This window comes from Erythrolamprus reginae, chromosome 1, assembly GCF_031021105.1.
Source record: "Erythrolamprus reginae isolate rEryReg1 chromosome 1, rEryReg1.hap1, whole genome shotgun sequence".
Lineage (NCBI taxonomy): Eukaryota > Metazoa > Chordata > Lepidosauria > Squamata > Dipsadidae > Erythrolamprus > Erythrolamprus reginae.
Genome location: NC_091950.1, coordinates 120,054,852 through 120,075,092, shown reverse-complemented (window position 1 = coordinate 120,075,092; position 20,241 = coordinate 120,054,852). Strand labels below are relative to the sequence as shown.

Here is a 20,241-nt window from a genome sequence, read left to right as displayed (position 1 = left end):
GATAAAATTTGTTGGTTTGAAAGAATCTTTGAAATGTTAAAGCATGTAATGTGATTGTGTTTTCCAGATTTTTTTTTCTTTTAATTGTTGAATATCTCTTTTTTAACAAAAAAATTCATGCACAAAACATTGTAATTCAATATGCTATCAAGTAGATTAAAAAATCAATTTGATTTTTTTTCCCTGTCAATGACATTTACAGATAAAATTATTCTGTATGCATCCTGTAAAACAAATCATGATGGAAAATAAACTGGAAGTTCATAAAGATAAGACTCTGAAGGAAGCTGTGGAGATAGCTTATAAGGTACAATGTTTATAGGTTAATTGCTAAATTTATCAAGATCTCAAAGGCTGCATGAAACTAGTGTACACGTGGGGTTGTTTGATGCCAAATTATTATTGTTGTTGTCTGCTTATTGTTGGCTTTCTGTTTGCATTGGACAATAGTAAAACGATATTGGTTATTTGAATCATGAGCCAAATATAGGGCAGTTATAGAAATCATTAAATATATATTTTTTCAGTATTTTATCTTACTGTAGCTTCTGTTGGTATTCTTTATTAATTGATATCCATAACAAACCCATTGTTGTATAGTAATGAAAGTATTGAATGAATTTTTGAATTCCTAGAGGGAAGGGAGGATACAAATATAACAAAATTACTACATTTGTGGCGATCGTGCCAAAGAAGCTTACCAGATCATATATTAAGGGACAATAATGATAAAGTTGGTGTTATTTTTAGATTACTGCATGTAGTTTTTATAATTTTTGTTTGGTTTTGTTTTTTGTTAACAATCATGACATGTCTGGAAAAGTTGAAATTAGAATGTTTTTCCGCAGTTTTGACTGAACACTTGAATAACATTTCAGTAACACTGCTTTTCACTTTTGTATGGGTTATAGATAATGGATTTAGAAGAGGCAGTTCCTTTGAATTGCTGTCGTCTTGTTAAATACGATGAGTTCCATGATTATCTGGAACGATCCTATGAAGAAGAAGATGACACTGCAATGGGAATCTTGCTTGGTGGTGTTAAATCAACCTACATGTTTGATCTTCTTCTGGAAACCAGGCGACCTGATCAGTCTTTCCAATGTTACAAACCTGGTGGTAAGCGATACTTTGTGAAATTGTGATTTTATGAATGCAAAACAAAATTATTTTTGGTAAACATACATTATGTATTTTACCATAAGTATATTATCTTTAAATTGAGAATTTATGGGGCAATTATTCTTTTTAACCTTTTTTGCCATTTGTGATATCTTCATGGTTTATATTTACTATTTTGGCAGAAGTCATGGTAAAGGTACATGTTGTTGACCTAAAACAGGACACAGTGGCTCCTCCAATTAGTGTCCGTGCTTATTTGAACCAAACAGTTACAGAATTCAAGTATCTCATTTCAAAGGTAAAGAACTTGCACTTTATTCTTTTTTTCTTCTGAGTTTTTCTTTAGAGTATTAAAAGCGCTCATTTTATCTTGCTTTTCCTGTTACCGTAGGCCGTGCATTTACCTGCTGAAACAATGCGTGTTGTTTTGGAACGTTGCTATAATGATTTGCGGCTTCTCAATGTAGCTAACAAAACCCTTAAAGCCGAAGGCTTTTTTAGAAGCAATAAAGTAAGATATTTTTTCTTTAGTTTTTCTTTCAAAGTGTAAATATATTATATTTATATATTAATTATATTATATATTGATCTATATATATATTATATATTTTATGTAATATATATTATATATTAATATTAATTATATATTAATCTCAGGTTGTTTGCAAAAATATAATAAAATGCTTTTACAAAATAATTTCCAGTAATAAGTTTGCTACATGTCAAAGAGACAATAGAATTAATATAATTTATTTGTTCAATGGGAGTTTCTTGGTTTCCTGATAAGTCACATTTATCTGTAGTTTATGTGCTAAAGATAGTTTCTGTAAGAAGTTAAGATTTTTCCTTGTGGGTTTACTTTTTTTTTACATTTTAGGTATTCATTGAAAGTTCAGATTCTCAAGATAGACAGCTGCCATTTACAGATTCACAGTTATGGAAACTCCTAGACCGCCATGCAAATACAATTCGACTGTATGTTTCATTACCAGAACAGTCTCCTGGATCACTGTTCAGAAGGACAATATTTCAAAAGGCGAGTGGAGATTCAGGCAATTTAGATGCAAATTATGAAGCAGGGAAAGGCTCTTTACCTAATACAAAATCTGTAGAAGCTATCCTAGAAGAGAGCACTGAAAAACTTAAAACCTTCTCCTTACAGCAGCAGCAGCAGGAAGGAGATAATGGCGACAGCAGCAGGAGCACAGAGGCCAGTGACTTTGAAAATATCGAATCGCCTTCCAATGAGGCAGATTCATCAGCATCAACAGAAAACCAGGAACTCGAAAACCAAATACAGGTTTCTGATACAGATAATTTCCAGTCAGAGGAGCGGTCAGATTCCGATTTGAACAATGACAGGAGCACAAGTTCAGTGGACAGTGATATTCTTAGTTCCAGCCACAGCAGTGACACATTATGCAATGTCGATAATGCTGCTATATCTTTGGCGAATGGACTTGATTCACACAGCATAACAAGCAGTAGACGATCCAAAGCCAATGAAGGGAAAAAAGAAACATGGGATACTGCTGAAGAGGACTCTGGAACCGACAGTGAATATGATGAAAGTGGGAAAAGCAGAGCAGAAGCCCAGTTTATGTACTTCAAGGCAGAACCCTACATTGCAGAAGAAGGTTCAGGAGAGGGACAGAAATGTATGTATGAAATACTGCATCGTGCAAGATGTTTTTCCAGTAATGTAGATTGCTGGTTTATTTATTTATATCTATATATGTTGTATACATTCCTGCAAAATAAGTTTATACATGCAGGTTTGCTGTTTCTTTGCATAAAATGAAAGGTGGTTTGAATCATGTTTATTAAATGAATCATGCAGTCAGTAAACAAATCCTGATTCTCCCATTGGGTTTACTTGCTGGAAGCTGACTAGGAAGGCCACAGATCTTGATCACATGACTATAGGGTACTGCAACCATTGTAAATGTGAGCTGCACGCCAAACACCCAAGTTTTGATCATGTGACCACGAGGATGGTATGATGGTCCTAACTTCAAGGACAGGATGAAAGTTACAGATGAAAGTCATTTTTTCAGCACCGTCATAACATTATTAAACTAATAATAACTAAGACTATCTATACTACTAGATATGCACATGCATTTAAAGGATTAGAGTAGAATCAAATTCAATTTTTTAAAAAAGAAACTGCATCATTTCCCTTCATCAGTAGAGAATGCTGTGATATTGAGGCTTTGATTTATGATTTTCTCTATTGATTAGAAAAACTTTGGGGAATACTAACAGAAGGAAGCTAGTGCTTCCATCTGATCCACAATCAGAGAACACATCCGATCTTTTTTTTTTAATAAGCAGAGGAAGGTGTGAAAAATAGAAGAAGAGGTTCTGTACATTACCACTTTGGGGAACTAAATGAAATGCAGTGACTAAATCAATAAAATTTAAAGCAAGAGTAGTTAATTCTTCAAAGTTTGGCAATATATTTGGTTTGGGAGAAGATTGATTATTGCCAGTAAATTTTTAACCAAACCATTGTGCATATGTGACGCACCATGTGCAGTTGCTAAAAATGACATTTTTCTGAAAATTTGTAACAGCATTGAGTATAAATTAAATGATGCAGTTTAACTGTAATGCATAATTTTTAAGCATACTATTTTTTCATTAGATGGGCCGTATACATATACTTTATAATCTCACACCTGCCCCAATCACCTGCTGTACAATTTCCTTTCAGCCTTGAAAGACGGCGTTTAAGGGGTGACTTGATCGAAGTGTATAATATCATGCATGGGATAGAAAAGATGGATAGAGAAAAATTATTTTCTCTAGCACACAATACTAGGACAAGGGGGCACTACCTAAAGCTCATAGGTAAGAAAGTGAGGACAAATCAAGGGAAATATTTCTTCACCCAGAGGGTCGTTGGTTTATGGAATTAATTTCCAGACGATGTCATGACAGCTGTCAGCCTTGATAGCTTCAAGGCAGGGTTAGACAGATTCATGGATGCCAAGCGTATAGATGGTTATTGAAACGGATGTCCAAGTGCTGCCTCTATGTTGGTTGAGGCAGGCAGGATTCCCTTGAGTACCACTTGTTGGGGGTCAAGGGAAAGGGAGGGTCTTGCCTTCTCTTTCTGTTCAAGATCCCCATGGACAATTGGTGGGCCACTGTGTGACACAGAATGTTGGACTCGATGGACTTTGGCCTGATTCAGCATGGCTCTTCTTATGTTCTTATGTTCCTTATTTGTGAAGTCACATATTCTATACAGTGTTAATGAATGTGATAACTGTCTCCGATCGCTTGAAGTCTTATAACTGAAATCTAAAGTAGAAAAGGGAATATGTGTATCTTTTAATAATATGAATGAAAGAGTTTGTTTTTCAGGTTAATATTTTTTCTTGGTTTAGGGTTGTTGGTTCATGTTGATAAAAGAATTACACTCTCTGCCTTCAAACAACTCTTGGAGCCGTTTGTTGGAGTTCCATCTTCTCAGTTTAAGGTCTTTCGAATTTATGCCAGCAATCAAGAATTTGAGAGTGTCCGGTTGAATGAGACTCTTTCATCCTTCTCAGATGATAACAAGGTTAGCAAAATATGTTATTGAATTCTAGTGGGAAGCATATAAATGTGTTTATTTTTCAAGAGAATGTTTTATGTTTTTAATATAATGAGATGGTATTTATTTTTTTAAAAATGTTTCATCAGCAACTCAGTATATAACATTTTGTAATTACAAGGCAATCCTCATTTAATATCCTTTTGCTCAGTGATTTTCAAAGTCACAATGGTGCTAAACAAGGGTACTTATGATGAGCCCTTTTAGTTGCAGCCATTACAGCATCCCCGTGATCATGTGATTGTGATTTGGACAGTTGGTAACTGGCTCACAATTACAAGAGTTGCATTGTCCCAGTCACATTTGTGATCTTCACTGTCAATTTCTGACAAGCAAATTCAATAGGGAAGCCAGACAGTAAGAGGTTGCAAATAGCAATTGTGATGATAGGACACTGAAACCATGCAGGATTCAGCTGCCAGAACTGCTGTTAGCAAAAGCCCCAATTATCATTGGTAAGTGAGACCCACTTGTATATTTATTAAATCTTCCCAGTGCACTGCAGTTACAAAATACTTATTGCAGAGTTTAAACTGTTTTTGTTGGTCATAGAATGTTAGATGGGTAATTTTAAAAATCCCATATCCCACATCAATGACAGGAGTAGATGCTGCTTTCATAATCACTGTATTTTGAACTACCTCTTTTGAAATATATTCCATAGTCGTACTGTGTAACTATTTGAATCTGGAAGTGGCATTTTTCCCCATTTCCAGTCAAACAAAAATATAGTCTCAATTTTCTCACCCATACTCAGTATATAACATTTTGTAATTACAAGACATTTTGTAATTACAAGGTATATACCCACCTTCCGCTGGATGTCTTTACACTGAAGAAACGTTAGGAGATTTGTGAAATTATATAGGAGTAATAGGTGGTTAAAAGTAATCAATATTGCATGAATTTAGTTAATGCCTGTCTGCATCTCATTCTTTTCCCTGTAAAGCTTCCATTCAAGAATAATCCAATATTTTTTTGGAAACAAAAGTGTGAAATAGTTATGCTCACAATTTCTGAGATGCTTTTCCATAACGGTATCTAGTTTTCTCAAATTTGATTATTGAATTTTGAAATGCATTACATTGTCTCAGACAAAAACATTTGATAGTTGCTTAGCTGTCAGCATTCTGTGTTAAGGATAAGAGACTTTTTCTTTATTTTTTATTCAAAGATAACTATCAGGTTTGGAAGAGCACTAAAGAAAGGGGAATACAGAGTCAAGGTTTACCAACTTTTGGTAAATGATCCAGAGGTAAGTAAGACATGAAGCTCCTAAAATATCTCGAAAAACGTAATTGTTAAAAAGTGAACCTCCTACATCTGATGTAGCCAATAGCTGAGAAATAAGATTTAGCAAGCTGGACAGCTCCAATATGGGCATCATAGTACTGTACTAGCAAGTTTTAGAAACAGTTAAATTCTCAAAATTTACTCTAATATGCTACAAATCACAATTTTTCCCATATGTTCTGATGGGACACAAATATTTAGAGTAACAGAAAACTGTCATTTGAGTTGCCAAAAGAAATTTCTTATAACTGTAATAAAAGTATCCCATAACTGTAATAAAAGCATCCCATTTTAATCTGATTTCTGTTAGCCTTGCATGAGGAGGATATTCTCATATTCTAGTTGAAGACTCAAGTTCTCCCCACTTCCTTATAGAGATATTTAAAAAATTATGTACATGGGAATAGGAGTGAAATATTAATTAAAGCAAAAATTAGAAAGCATTTTAAGTAAAAAAAAAAAAGGAGAGGAGTTGTACGTATCTCCATGAATTCAGTAAAATAGTTGTTGCAATAAAATGTTTGCAAAATAAATAATTATTTTTAGCTAAGTGGTCAGAATAAAATGCATTTTAAAGAAAAGTTGCAGTTATTTGAATCATAAGGCACCCTGGCTATAAATTGTTGTTGGGTTTTTTTGTTACCTGGTTTAAGGTCTTCCCTGTTTATATTTTCTAGCTACGTGAAATAATAATAATCAGTCAGTTTCTTTTCATTGTTAAAGGATATATATATCCTTTAACAATGGACATATATATCATTGTTAAAGGACATATATATCAGATGCACAGGAGTACTGAGCCTTTAATGGAAGATTGAGATGCACTATTAATAAATTTTAATATGTAATATTGACATATGAAATATTTTGCATAAGTTTTTATCTATATAGCAACCTCTACTCCTCCTTACACAAGCCATAATTAAAATCAGAAGCTTCTTTGAATGCTAAATTCTAAACCATCTAAAGCTATCAAAACAGAGTCTGTGGCCAGAAAGGGGCCTTTTGACTGATGCACCAATTGTGGCCTTACACTCTGAATATATATGTCATGTGATGCTGGTATTTCTGAGATCATCTGTACATGGGATTGTCCTTGAAGAACACCTGAAAACTTCAACCTGATACATTTTGTTTTTGAAGACAATTTAAGACTTTTCTGATTACCTGGAATAAAGCCTTATATGGCTCAACACCTGGGTCTTTTAGAGGGCGCTAACATAAAGTATATCAGATTCCTCAGTTTGGATAAACAGGGAGCACCTCTTAAAGTGTGATGCCAGGAATTGCAGAGGTTGTTGGTGGATGCTCCCCTCTTTTGAAAGAGTTTACCACTAGAGAAAATGCCTTCCCCAGTCTCAGAGCCTTTAAGAGAATAATTAAATAATTAAAAATAGGGGGTTTTTTTCTAGAAAGTCTTTGAAGATGCAATAACTAGAAAAATATACACACTATTATGCCTTCAGTTTTGAATGGCTTTTAAATAATATTTTATTATATTAAATTGTGTGCTGTTCTGTCTTTAATTAGATGATCTGTAATGAGCAAATAAGTAATCCATGCTTGCTTCCTTTTTGTGCCCTGACACACTTGTATATATCTTCCTTTCTCCTTCAAACGCACATGGACAGCACAGAATTCACTGCCGCTGGCAGGCATAAAAATCTTTGTTGATGTATTTTGTGCAAAGAAAAAATCGGGTTACTCACAAAATGAAAGCTTTCTAACAAGTTATCTATTTAAAATGTGTTTTCACAGCCCTGCAAGTTTCTTATAGATTCAGTTTTTGCTAAGGGAATGACTGTGCGGCAATCAAAAGAGGAATTACTTCCTCAGCTCAGGGAGCAATGTGGGCTGAATTTGACAGTTGACAGGTAACCATCATTAAAATGAATCTCAAAAATCTTATTTTGACAATTGAAAAGGGTTCTGAGATAAGAACTGTTGACCTTGTGTATAAAAAAATAATCATATTTTTATTTTATTTTGGGCTTTTGCTACAAATAAATCATTATGCTCGTGTTTTGTTTTATTGATATTACTGGGTTTTGTTTTATAAGTGAAATCAACCAGCATTTATTTACACTTTCTAATATGTAGCACACAGTAGTAATCTTTGCATCACCCTTTTAGTTTTGAACAACCAATACTTTATAGATTTTGTAAGAAAAAAATTATTTTGGTGGTTTATTTTTTCTTATAAATTGAAGGATCCTGACTGAAAATTTTAATTTGCTGCTTTTAGCTCTGACTACTTAGGTTCTGATAAAAATATGTCCTGTACCTATTTTGGGAAAGCACTATATCTAAATTAAATGTGGTTGTGACTAGATTTAATACTTAGTTTATAAACATACACTAATACTTTCAACTAATGTTTCCCCACCCCCACCCCTAAAGATTCCGCCTAAGAAAGAAGACTTGGAAAAACCCAGGGACTGTGTTTCTGGATTATCATGTCTATGAAGAAGATATTAATATTTCAAGTAACTGGGAGGTTTTCCTAGAAATACTTGAAGGTATCAAAACTTTTAAGTCAATTATTTTAGTTGACCTTTACAATGTTCTTAAATTATATAAAAGTTAATTCTGTTATCTTAAAAGTAAACTTTTGGGGGGGTGAAATGACAGTGCAATTCCATATACATGTAGTGAAAAATAAATCCAGCTAAAGCCCGGTGATAAATGTTAGAGTTAGATTTAATGAAGCAAAAGTGTTTCAAAAATTTTATTGTAGCTCAGAATGTAAAGTTTAGAGGCTTTAGGAAAGTATTTCTTAATATCCTAAACTAGGGAAATGAATCTAGGGGAAAAAATCAGGCTTGTCAAATACTAACATATTTTCTATCCTACTCTACGGAGTGGAGAGTTGTTCTCTGTCAGAAAGCCACTTGAAGAGACTAGAAGCATTTGAAATGTGGGTTTACAGGTGGCTGTTATGTATACGTTGAGTTGACAAAATCAGAAATGAAGTGATAAGCCACCTGGGAAAGCCAAGGGAAATCATCAAAATCATAGAAAAGCGAAAGTTAGAATATTTTGGACACGTGATGTGACACCCAGAAAAACAGGCACACTTCACTTAATGCTCAAGGAAAGATTGAAGGCAAATGAGGTCCCAAGCAGAAGAACATAATGGCTTCAAAATCTAAGAGGCTGGTTTGGACAAAACTCAACAGCACTTTTTCATGCGCCTGTTGAATAAAAATAGGATTGCCAACATGATCGCCAACGTCCAGTTAGGGATATAGAAGGAGAAAAAATACAATATTATTCAAAATCTGAAAAAAACTTCTAGACTTTAAACATTTATTTTCCAAAATACATCTATTAAGATTTTCTAATCTGCTTTTAGGTCCATTATCTCCTAAATAGTTACATTTTTGCTGGATCTCCAGTCCCAAATTCCTGGAGATTGGGATTCCAGAAGAGACGTCTGGAGAAGCGATGGAGGAAGAGTAAGTCCGAATCCGATCGAACACTTGTAAGAGCTCATATTAAGACTTACAAAGTGGCGCTCAAGGCGGCAAGATGCGCGTATCATGCCGCCTTGATTGCATCAGCGGAATCCCGCCTGGCCGCTCTGTTTAGGGTAACCCGCTCCCTTCTTAATCAGAGGGGAGTTGGGGAGCCCTTGCAGAGTAGTGCCGAGGATTTTAACACGTTTTTCGCTGATAAAATCGCCCGGATCCGAGCAGACCTCGACTCCAATTGTGAAACAGAGTCGACTGACAATGAGTCAGTCGAGGTGACTGGGGCTAAACGTCTTTGTCCATCTGTCTGGGAGGAGTTTGACTTGGTGACACCTGATGAAGTGGACAAGGCCATTGGAGCTGTGAGTTCCGCCACCTGTTTACTGGATCCGTGTCCCTCTTGGCTGGTTTCGGCCAGTCGAGGGGTGACACGGAGCTGGGTCCAGGAGATTGTCAACGCCTCCTTGGGGAGGGGATCCTTTCCGCCACTTTATAAGGAGGCGGTTGTGCGCCCCCTCCTCAAGAAGCCTTCCCTGGACCCAGCCGTGCTTAATAACTACCGTCCAGTCTCCAACCTTCCCTTCATGGGGAAGGTTGTCGAGAAGGTGGTGGCACTTCAACTCCAGCGGTCCTTGGATGAAGCCGATTATCTAGGTCCTCAGCAGTCTGGATTCAGGCCCGGCTACAGCACGGAAACTGCTTTGGTCGCGTTGATGGATGATCTCTGGCGGGCCCGGGACAGGGGCTTGTCCTCTGTCCTGGTGCTCCTTGACCTCTCAGCGGCTTTCGATACCATCGACCATGGTATCCTTCTGCGCCGGCTGGGGGGGTTGGGAGTGGGAGGCACTGTTCTTCAGTGGTTCTCCTCCTACCTCTCCGGTCGGTCGCAGTCGGTGTTAGTGGGGGGTCAGAGGTCGACCCCGAGGTTTCTCCCTTGTGGGGTGCCTCAGGGGTCGGTCCTCTCCCCCCTGCTATTTAATATCTACATGAAACCGCTGGGTGAGATCATCCAAGGGCATGGGGTGAGGTATCATCAATATGCCGATGATACCCAGTTGTACATCTCCACCCCATGTCCAGTCAACGAAGCAGTGGAAGTGATGTGCCGGTGCCTGGAGGCTGTTGGGGCCTGGATGGGTGTCAACAAACTCAAACTCAACCCAGACAAGACGGAGTGGCTGTGGGTCTTGCCTCCCAAGGACAATTCTATCTGTCCGTCCATTACCCTGGGGGGGGAATTATTGACCCCCTCAGAGAGGGTCCGCAACTTGGGCGTCCTCCTCGATCCACAGCTCACATTAGAAAAACACCTTTCAGCTGTGGCGAGGGGGGCGTTTGCCCAGGTTCGCCTGGTGCGCCAGTTGCGGCCCTATTTGGACCGGGAGTCATTGCTCACAGTCACTCATGCCCTCATCACCTCGAGGCTCGACTACTGTAACGCTCTCTACATGGGGCTACCTTTGAAAAGTGTTCGGAAACTTCAGATCGTGCAGAATGCAGCTGCGAGAGCAATTATGGGCTTCTCCAAGTATGCCCATATCACTCCAACACTCCGCAGTCTGCATTGGCTGCCGATCAGTTTCCGGTCACAATTCAAAGTGTTGGTTATGACCTATAAAGCCCTTCATGGCACCGGACCAGAATATCTTCGGGACCGCCTCCTGCCGCACGAATCCCAGCGACCGGTTAGGTCCCACAGAGTTGGCCTTCTCCGGGTCCCGTCGACTAAACAATGTCGTCTGGCGGGACCCAGGGGAAGAGCCTTCTCTGTGGGGGCCCCGACCCTCTGGAACCAGCTCCCCCCTGAGATTAGGATTGCCCCCACCCTCCCTGCCTTTCGTAAACTCCTTAAGACCCACCTTTGCCGTCAGGCATGGGGGAACTAAAACACCTCCCCCTTGCCCATGTTGTTTTGTTGATTGAGTGACTGTGTGCCTGTTTTTTATATATACTGTTTTTTTATGAGATTATTAATTTCAATTGGAATCTGGATGGGTGGGCATTGGATTTGGTATTGTGTACTGTACTGTTTTTTATTATTGTTGTGAGCCGCCCCGAGTTTGCGGAGAGGGGCGGCATATAAATCCAATAAACCTAACCTAACCTAAACCTAACCATATTAATCTGGTTTGGAAGTTGCCCAAGAAAAGATGCTTCATCCCTTCCATGAGAGAAAAAGAAAACTAGATAAAGATGGAGCTACCCTTCTTTATTTAAAAGCATACTTTCTCACTCATGGTTGGATCTTGATCCCTTATTTAGTGGACAATCTCTTTCTGCTACCTAGAGTGACAGATCTGATTGGCTGTTCTTTTAACTCTTTAATATCTCAAACTTTCGGGTTGAGTTTTTTTCCTATTTACTACAGATAGCAACAATTTGTGTATGTGGTAACCTGAAAATGCAGCGACAGTACATATGCTCAATTTATACAAAACAACAAAAACGCAGTTGTCTTTTTTCTTATACAAATTTGTTCTGAGTTTTCCTCACTCCTACCTGTTCAAATATGAAACAAAATTTAAAACATAATATTTTGGGCAAGACTGTCCTAACCTAGCTTATTTTTTGTTTTGCAAACATTTATTTTATTTTTTTCCAAAGTATTTAGTTTATAGAGTCACAGTTAGCAAGACAATCTTCACTCTTCACAAGAAAATGCTGTAAATAAACATTTAAACATCTCTCCCTAAAATATTTTACTGAATACCTTTATATTCCAAATGATTTTTAGAAGCAGAAAAAATGATATCTATGTCACAACTTGCTGTTCTGTCAAGAAGATGGAGGCCATCAGAAATGAAACTGGATACTTTTCAAGAAGTAGTTTTAGAGACCAGCAGTGTTGATGAATTAAAAGAAAAGGTAAATTAACCTCATTTATATAAATATCCCTGTCTTATAATATTCATAGTTACTTCCTTTAAAAGCTTCTAAATACGGTCATAGTGATTATTAAAAGAATATTTTGGGTTTTATTGGCAAATTCAAACATTATGCTGTGCCATTCTGATGTGGTTGGTAAATCCACAGTAATTGAATTTAAACATGCCTGGGATGAACATATATCCATCCTAAGATAAAATACAGGAAATAGTATAAGGGCAGACTAGATGGACCATGAGATCTTTTTCTGCAGTCAATCTTCTATGTTTCTATGCCATAGTGTAGCAAATATGGGCTGAGTTTGGCATTTCACGTTCCTGCCTTTTGCAAACTTTGGGGTGCATGAAACTAAAGCAGCAGAAGTCTTTCTTTGTTTCTGCAAATTTTGCCAGAAATAAGTATTTGTGAGACTTGTTGCCCTGCCTCTGCCGCCTCTTGGAGAGGGCCTGCAAGGCTTGTTGTGACGTTGTGTGTGTAAATGGCAGCACCTGCTCCAATAGACTGCGGTGGTGTGACAAGTGTCACAAAAACTCATTTCTGGCAGAGTTTCTGGTATTTGAGAATTCTGCTATTTAAAGTCTGCCCAGTCGCTATGCTTTGCCATAATGCAGTTTGATTTTTAGCCTGTACTGTAAACCCAGTAAAATGTAGATTATTCATAAACAGTGATTAAACTATATTTGAACACAGTGTATGAAGCAGTTTCCTTTGGGCATGAAAAATACCTGTTTAATTTGTTCCTAAAGGATATAAATTAGGTTTCTAGAGTATAAAGGAGTGATCACTTCTAATTCACATAATTTAAGAAAGCAAGACTAAATAAACACTTTTTCGGCTTAATTCTCCCAATGTTTTAAATTGCAACTCACAGCAGCCCCAATGAACAGTGCCATTGGGAATTGTAGCCTAAGTAAATGAAGAAATTCAACTGAAATTTATTGCTTAAACTTACCATGAATGAGTTAAAAAATGAAAGATCAAATTGTTATTGTCTATGAGAAAACAATGTGCTCCAAAATGCTTTCAGTATATATTTTATTCCGTATTCACACATTGTAATTTAATTATAAAAAACCACTAATTAAATGTTCAACTATTGGATCATTTTAGAGACATTTCCTTTACCTAAACAGAAGAACAGAATGACTTGTTTGGCAGGCAAACTTTACTTTTGGGAAATAAACTCATTTTGATATATATTTTTCACAGCTTTGCGCAATAAGTGGAATCATCTTAGAAAATATTGAATTTGCAAAGGTAAGTTGTTACTTATTTCTTCAAGCTGCTGAATGTGATTTCATCTCAGCTGAGCTTTGTTCAGAAAATGCTGATTAAATACTAAGGGGTATCTCTTCAGCTATAATACCTGAATCCTCAGTAAATATTGGTGAAATTGGGCAGGAGGAGAAGACATTCTCTCCCATCAATTTTCTTTCTTCCCAGTAAAATGAAAGTGTTTGTCCCTTCAATGTATGAGCGAGTAAAACACCAATCAATTGCCTAGAGCATTTGATTTAATTTTTGATATCATACAGCATTGGAAAATGTAATAAAGTCCTGGCTGATCGCTTACAGTACATCTCTTTGAAGTTGAAGTCTGCATTATTTTACAGTGCAAAAGCCTGAATAGGTGGAAAAGTTGACAAATTGGCTTTTCCTAAGAGGACTGAGGGAGATTAGGGAATGATTTACTACATATAACTGAAAAAAGTGATCAAATATTGTGTTTGAGAAAGGATTGATTTGAAAATAGAGACATAAAAAAACAATATTGGTTATGGTCATAGCACACCTACATTTTGAATATGTATTGTGTTGGGCCATAACATACATAGGTATGGTTATTATATGCTACCCAAAGTTGCTTTTAGTGAGATGGATGGCCACATAAATCAAATAAATAGGTATATATACATATTTTACTGAGATAGTCTGTTTATCCTTTCTAGGGTAGAGGGACATTTCCATGTGAGATCTCCATTCTAGAGATACATCAAGATTTGGACTGGAATCCAAAGGTTTCCACACTGAATGTATGGCCTCTCTATATTTGTGACGATGGAGCAGTAATATTTTATAGGTATATCCTTTTATGTCATTATCTTCTATATATTGAAAAACCCTGCAAAAATTTCCAATATGAAGAAACAGTAATTGTAGAAAAGTGCTTTAAATAAATCAAAAATTAGAAATGACTCAGGAAGGAATCATATGTTGTTTACTCTCTGACTATATTAGTTTGATTCTCTTTATAATATTGTCAGAATTTTGCATTTCAATTGGTTACTTCGGTATAAACATTTTACTCTTTAGGAGTGATTTGTAAGAATAAAACATTAAATAAAATATTAAATATTAATTAATAAAACAAAAACACCATCAGAAGAAAACTTCATTAGAAAAATCTTAGAATGCACTGAAATGGACAAACTTACAAAAGAAATACAAGAAAAAGAGGAAATGTTATAATTTGTGGGGGGAAAGGTATGAGTGGTTAGAAAAAAGACAAAGGATAAGAGAATAATGCAACAAAGAAGATAAAGGAGTTGTTAGAATATATTAAAAATAAGCAAATAAAAGGGAAATTATAGAAACAGAATACCCTACTATATGATGTATATAAATAGAATATTGTAAATATGTGTATATAAATAGAATAGAAATGAAAAATGAAAGAAAAAAACTGTAAAATTCAAACAGTAACAATTACGCAAAACTGTTGTGAAGAAGGAAATTGTATAAATTTCCATGTCTGTCATTTTAAATGTTTAGTATTAAAAAAATAATATTTTACTCAATATATTCAAAATACATATAGCTGTAGGCTAGCACAGTCTAAAAGAATCTGGATTGTATACCCACTATTGGATTTCAAGCTAAGAAAAGATAATACAGAAATAATATTTAATATAAATTTAATCAGTATTCAAGATCCTGATATATACTCTTGGAGAAGGGATCTTAAACAAGCCTCATAGCTTTTACTGGACAGGAAGACTCAGCTCAGTGCAGGTGATCTCAAAGGTATCCAGGGACAACCCCTAAGAGTATTTCAAGATGATGACCAGTATCTTTAATTCACCCAGAAGCATATTTATAATTTTCCATCTTCGCTTCTGATGTATACTGCTAGTTAAAATGTGAGTAAATTTAGTTGTAAATGTGTGCTTCTTGTAGAATTTAAATCCTTTTTTTCTTTTAAATATAAGGGATAAAACCGAAGAAATGGTGGAACTCACCGAAGAACAGAGAAATGAACTCGTGAAAAAAGAAAGCAGTAGACTTCAGAAAACTGGACATCGTGTGACCTACTCCCCTCGTAAAGAAAAAGCACTAAAAATATATCTTGATGGAGCGCCAAATAAAGATTTGACTCAAGACTGATATTTATTTCAGCATTTTCTCTGGGAAATTTTTCTTAAGTGTGAAAAAGGTACACAACTACTGTGTAGTGCCATTATGGCAGGACATTAGGTATAAAGAAGAGGCATCAGCACTGATTGGTAAAGGACAGCCCAGTCCAGTTCAGTGCCCAGTCAAGTCCCCGTTTGACTTGGAATCATGTTGTGCACTATAGTCTAATGTACTGTAAAGAGAAAAGGGATGTGCAAATAAAAACCCAGAAAAACAAAGCGGGGAGGGTAATCAGCAAAAATTGGAGATAAATGTGCACATAGCAGTAGCTAGTCAACTAGCCACAGACAGGATATTCATAGCTTAATAAAAGCTGTGCAAGGCCATGAATGATTTTTGTTTTGTTTTTTCACTGATATACACACACATTACCTCACAGAAGATTCTGAAGTAAATGTGACGGTGGTTTTTATAAAAGCAAAGATGTGGAAATGGACTAGAAATGTGATGAAATTGGCAAAACTCATCCTTTAAAGCTTACAGGTTTAAGTCTCATTGGACTCATCTTCCATGAAGCGAAGACACCTGGAGAAAAAGTATTTTTAGTAAAAGTTACCATTGCCAGCAGGTGGTGTTTATTTTGCAGAAGTGTTGTAACTGATTTTTAGTTAGGTTATGAATAATGGCAATGTCACTATACTGTTCAGTGTGTAAATACTATTTTGCTCTCTTGAGTTACCAGAAATACATTTCAACTGCTTAATATAGTATTTCTTTCCACATACAAATATTCACTGTACATTTAAAAGTATGGCTGATTATTTAAAATTGTATTCCTTTTGGAGTTTTTTTTTGGGGGGGACGCGTTGGCTACTTAGGTTTGTAACGTTTCCTTGTTAATGAGTTTCAGGGCTTTTTGTCTGGTTAGCTACTTATTTTTGTACATTTTTGCACTGGAATTCTTTCAAGTTTGCTTTTTCTAGCATCATTGCAAATCATACTTTTTCTTGAGAGTTGATTCATAGTTTTTATATGTAGCTTTTTTTAAATGAGTGGCCTTCATTTAACACCTCCCAGTATAGTTTGCAGTAGTTCAAAATGTGGTTCAGATTGATGCAGTACATATGATTTCATTGCAAAGCATATATGAGATTTAATTTGCTACATAGGAGCAATTACAAACAATATCATAGAGGGGTTTCGTTTTCTTTTTGGAAATGCTATCTAATTTATATCAGTCAAAGGTTTTGGTAATTTTTTCCATGCCAGATGCTGTTTACAACTATGAACATACAAATAAAACATTTGTTCATTCTATTGTTACTTTAATGATACTGAAATTTATTGTACTAGTCAAAATACACGATTGTTTGGCAAGAAATTCTTCATTAGACGGAAGAAAAGCCTTTTGAAGTGACTTCCAAATATTTCTTTGCTGGTGGATCTTAAATTGCCATGAATACTTGCAGCTAATTGTGGAAGGATGTCAGATATTTAAATATGTGAAGCTTTATTCTGCACAGGTGCCAGTGCTGCAAAAGATCTAAATAGTTTCTTTACCATATTTTTCAGAGTATAAGACGCACCTTAGTTTTAGGGGAGAAAAACAAGGAAAAAAGGCCTCTGCTTCCCAGCAATTTGCCAAATAGCAAACAGCACAGATGATATTCACTGTTTGCTGTGTATTTCTGTGCATGTGTGCCTGACCCATAGAAATAGCAAAGAATTGGAGAAATGTACATTATGGCAGTATATTAATCCCAGAAATTTTTCTTAAATGTAATCACACAAACTCCTTCCAATTATTTAAATAAATCTACTCCAAACATGACTAAGTCAGGGTTTAACTCTACTGCCTTATCTTAATGCTAATACCTAATACTAATAATGCTAAAACAGGACATTTCAGATTATACTTTTACCGATCTTTAAAACTGATGTAGCTTTCTGGAAGTATTCTCTGCTATTTAAAAGAAGATACAATAGCACTGGGCCTCTACAGATCAAGCATTTATTTTAAAAAGCTTCATTTTGTTGTCTAGAACAATAATAAAGCAGTCTTTAAAAAATAGGTATAATAAACATTCTATAGACATTTATAGTTATTGACTTACCTCATTGCAGCAAAAAACAGCTAGTTTCAGCTTCGCCTCTCCCTGCAGCAGTTTGCCTCCGTGCAGCTATAGTTTCACTGTCATTTTAGCACATGGGCTTGCCCACAACCTCAGCCAGTCAGCTGGGTGTCAGGAGGCAGATAATCAATGGCTTGTGCTAATCAGGCTCTTCTGCTGTTTGCAAGGAGGTAAATTGCCGGCAGGCAGAGACTAAAGAGGTGGGGTGGCTGGATGGGGCTACATTTGGTGTATAAGACTCACCCAAGTTTTCACCCTCTTTTTTGGGAGGGTGTGTGTAAAAATGTGTGTCTCATATTCCCAAAAATACAGTAATTTCTAATTCGTGAGGGATCCAGAAATGAGATATATACATATTCAGAGAAAACATGAATACACTTCCTAGTGAGGCCTTTGAGATAACCAAAGATTGGAGAATATGTGGTAGACAAGGCCAAATGCGCATTCATTCCTACAATGTTTGAAACTCAGACAAAATTTTGACTAGGACCCCAATATATTTTTAAGGATTAGGCAATGCTAAGAATATAAGGGTTATAAATAAGATTTATATGGCATAGTAAGATGGTTGCTTAAAAATCAAGAAAAGATCTACTCTTGCAGTATTCAGATACAAAAAAAACAAAAAAAAATCCTGTTCATGAAACCGCACGTTGAGGATTTGAAGAAGCTAAATAGCCAAGGCTGATTGATGCTGCACTGTTGCAAAGGTATACATCCTAAAACAGCTTTCCATCCTTCCATGATCAGTAAAATGACCCATATTGTTGGGGACAATAGGCTGACTAAGCCGCTGAGAGGGCTGTGAAGCTGTATATAAGTCATACATGCTATTTATAGATAGATACATACACTTTATATGTCTTGCTATGAAAAGTATTTCAGCTTATTGCAGTATTTGTACCATTGCAGTACAACCCACCCAATTTCAGCCATATTGTCATTCAGGAAATGTTCATTCCAAACCAAGATGTGCAGCTCATAGACTACCACATCTACTCGTTGTAATCAATATGACTAATTAAAACAGACTCTCCTGTAATGCTATGCATATACTAGATACCAAGCTCCTATAGGTTCTGGTCACAAAGTACATAACATCCTTCAGTGTTATTGAGCTTTAAGAAGGAAGAAATAGCTGGGATTTGTTTTAAAGGAGCAATATATACAAGAAATACATCATTCAAACCATCCAGTTTAAATTAATTCAACCCTACTTATTAAACATCTCTAAACAGTACTTAAAAGGCAGAGATCTATTATATTATAGACCATTATATTTAGATTGAGCTTTAGAAAAGGAATCTATTGTCATGAATTTATTTAAGTGGACTTAACTGCACTTCTATGCAGCAGAAATGTGCAGATATACCATGTGCGTATGATAACTCTTGAAACAGCAATAATAGTGCACGTGTGATCAGTTAACTTGCTGGACTTATATTTCCTCTCCAAAAAAGTCACTAGCCATAGCTAATTTCTCTGAACCAGCCATTCCATCTTCCAGTTCTTTCTGTACTTCTTTGATCAGCCTCTCTTCATATTCACCAGGAATATCTTGGGTTACAAAGTCCAGAAGTGATAATTCATCCGCAAGTAGTTGTTTTTTGTCCTCACTTTGGGTCTTGTTCAGCGATAATTCACAAAAAGAGTTGCTGCTATAACTGGAAAAAATGAATTCCAGGTTTTAGCATCATATATTGGTGTTAGTTGGACAAATATGTACATGATTACAAATTACATTTAAACATGACAATATTTTAGACTGCCTTTATGTCCTTATATTTTTTTTTTTGCAATTTAGATACACATGAACCTTTAATTGTGAGTACAGTACATGTCAATTAAACCAGAACATGAATTTACAATTGGAGTGGTTGTGTTGTGCTGTGTTGTGATTTAAAGCACATAAAGGAAAGCAATACATAGAGCCTGGCTTTTGGAATTCTTTCCAGCCGCTTAATAAAAGCTCCACTTTGGTTCATGTAACTAACTGAGGCCTAACAATATTCTGACCATATGCTTCTCACTAAAGGATGAATTGGGGGATTTCAGTTCTTTTTACTGGGCAGCTTTTAGTCTTACATGGCCAACACAATCCCTATCTTGACAACCCATATCTGCAAACAATAATCCATATTGAAAATCTAAATTACACGACAAGAGCTACCCAAATGGAAACTGCATCAATTTTGGCCCTTATTATATCTCAGTGCAGCAACTTGGAGACTGATCTGTTTACCTCACAGGATTAACAGGCAATGCCTCATTTTTTTTAAAGGGAGGAGGAAGGGGGAATTCTCCAGTAACACCTCCTTCTGGAAACATTCTGGTTTCACATGTTCCCACACATTACATACTCCTTAGGATCAAC

General features: G+C 36.1%; 2 protein-coding genes across 9 annotated transcripts in view; one reads left to right on the top strand and one right to left on the bottom strand.

Moving 5' to 3' along the window:
* The window catches only part of USP47 (ubiquitin specific peptidase 47), a 62,982-nt gene extending 45,918 nt beyond the window's left edge, over positions 1-17,064 (top strand). For 4 of the 8 annotated variants that reach the window (XM_070763075.1, XM_070763067.1, XM_070763059.1 and 1 more), the window contains 14 exons: positions 203-307; positions 912-1,119; positions 1,305-1,420; positions 1,514-1,633; positions 2,000-2,158; positions 2,285-2,780; positions 4,521-4,696; positions 5,904-5,984; positions 7,781-7,896; positions 8,423-8,541; positions 12,230-12,360; positions 13,591-13,638; positions 14,331-14,461; positions 15,591-17,064. In XM_070763075.1, the coding sequence (XP_070619176.1) occupies positions 203-307; positions 912-1,119; positions 1,305-1,420; positions 1,514-1,633; positions 2,000-2,158; positions 2,285-2,780; positions 4,521-4,696; positions 5,904-5,984; positions 7,781-7,896; positions 8,423-8,541; positions 12,230-12,360; positions 13,591-13,638; positions 14,331-14,461; positions 15,591-15,765 (2,181 nt within the window). In that variant the 3' untranslated portion in view covers positions 15,766-17,064. Of the gene's footprint in view, positions 1-202; positions 308-911; positions 1,120-1,304; positions 1,421-1,513; positions 1,634-1,999; positions 2,781-4,520; positions 4,697-5,903; positions 5,985-7,780; positions 7,897-8,422; positions 8,542-12,229; positions 12,361-13,590; positions 13,639-14,330; positions 14,462-15,590 lie in introns of all 8 variants that reach the window. The other 4 variants (XM_070763041.1, XM_070763033.1, XM_070763024.1 and 1 more) reach the window with 1 other exon arrangement.
* DKK3 (dickkopf WNT signaling pathway inhibitor 3) overlaps positions 16,864-20,241 on the bottom strand; it is a 40,446-nt gene continuing 37,068 nt past the window's right edge. The window contains exon 8 of the mRNA XM_070763087.1: positions 16,864-19,531. Coding sequence (XP_070619188.1) covers positions 19,306-19,531 — 226 coding nt within the window. The 3' untranslated portion in view covers positions 16,864-19,305. The remainder of the gene's footprint in view (positions 19,532-20,241) is intronic.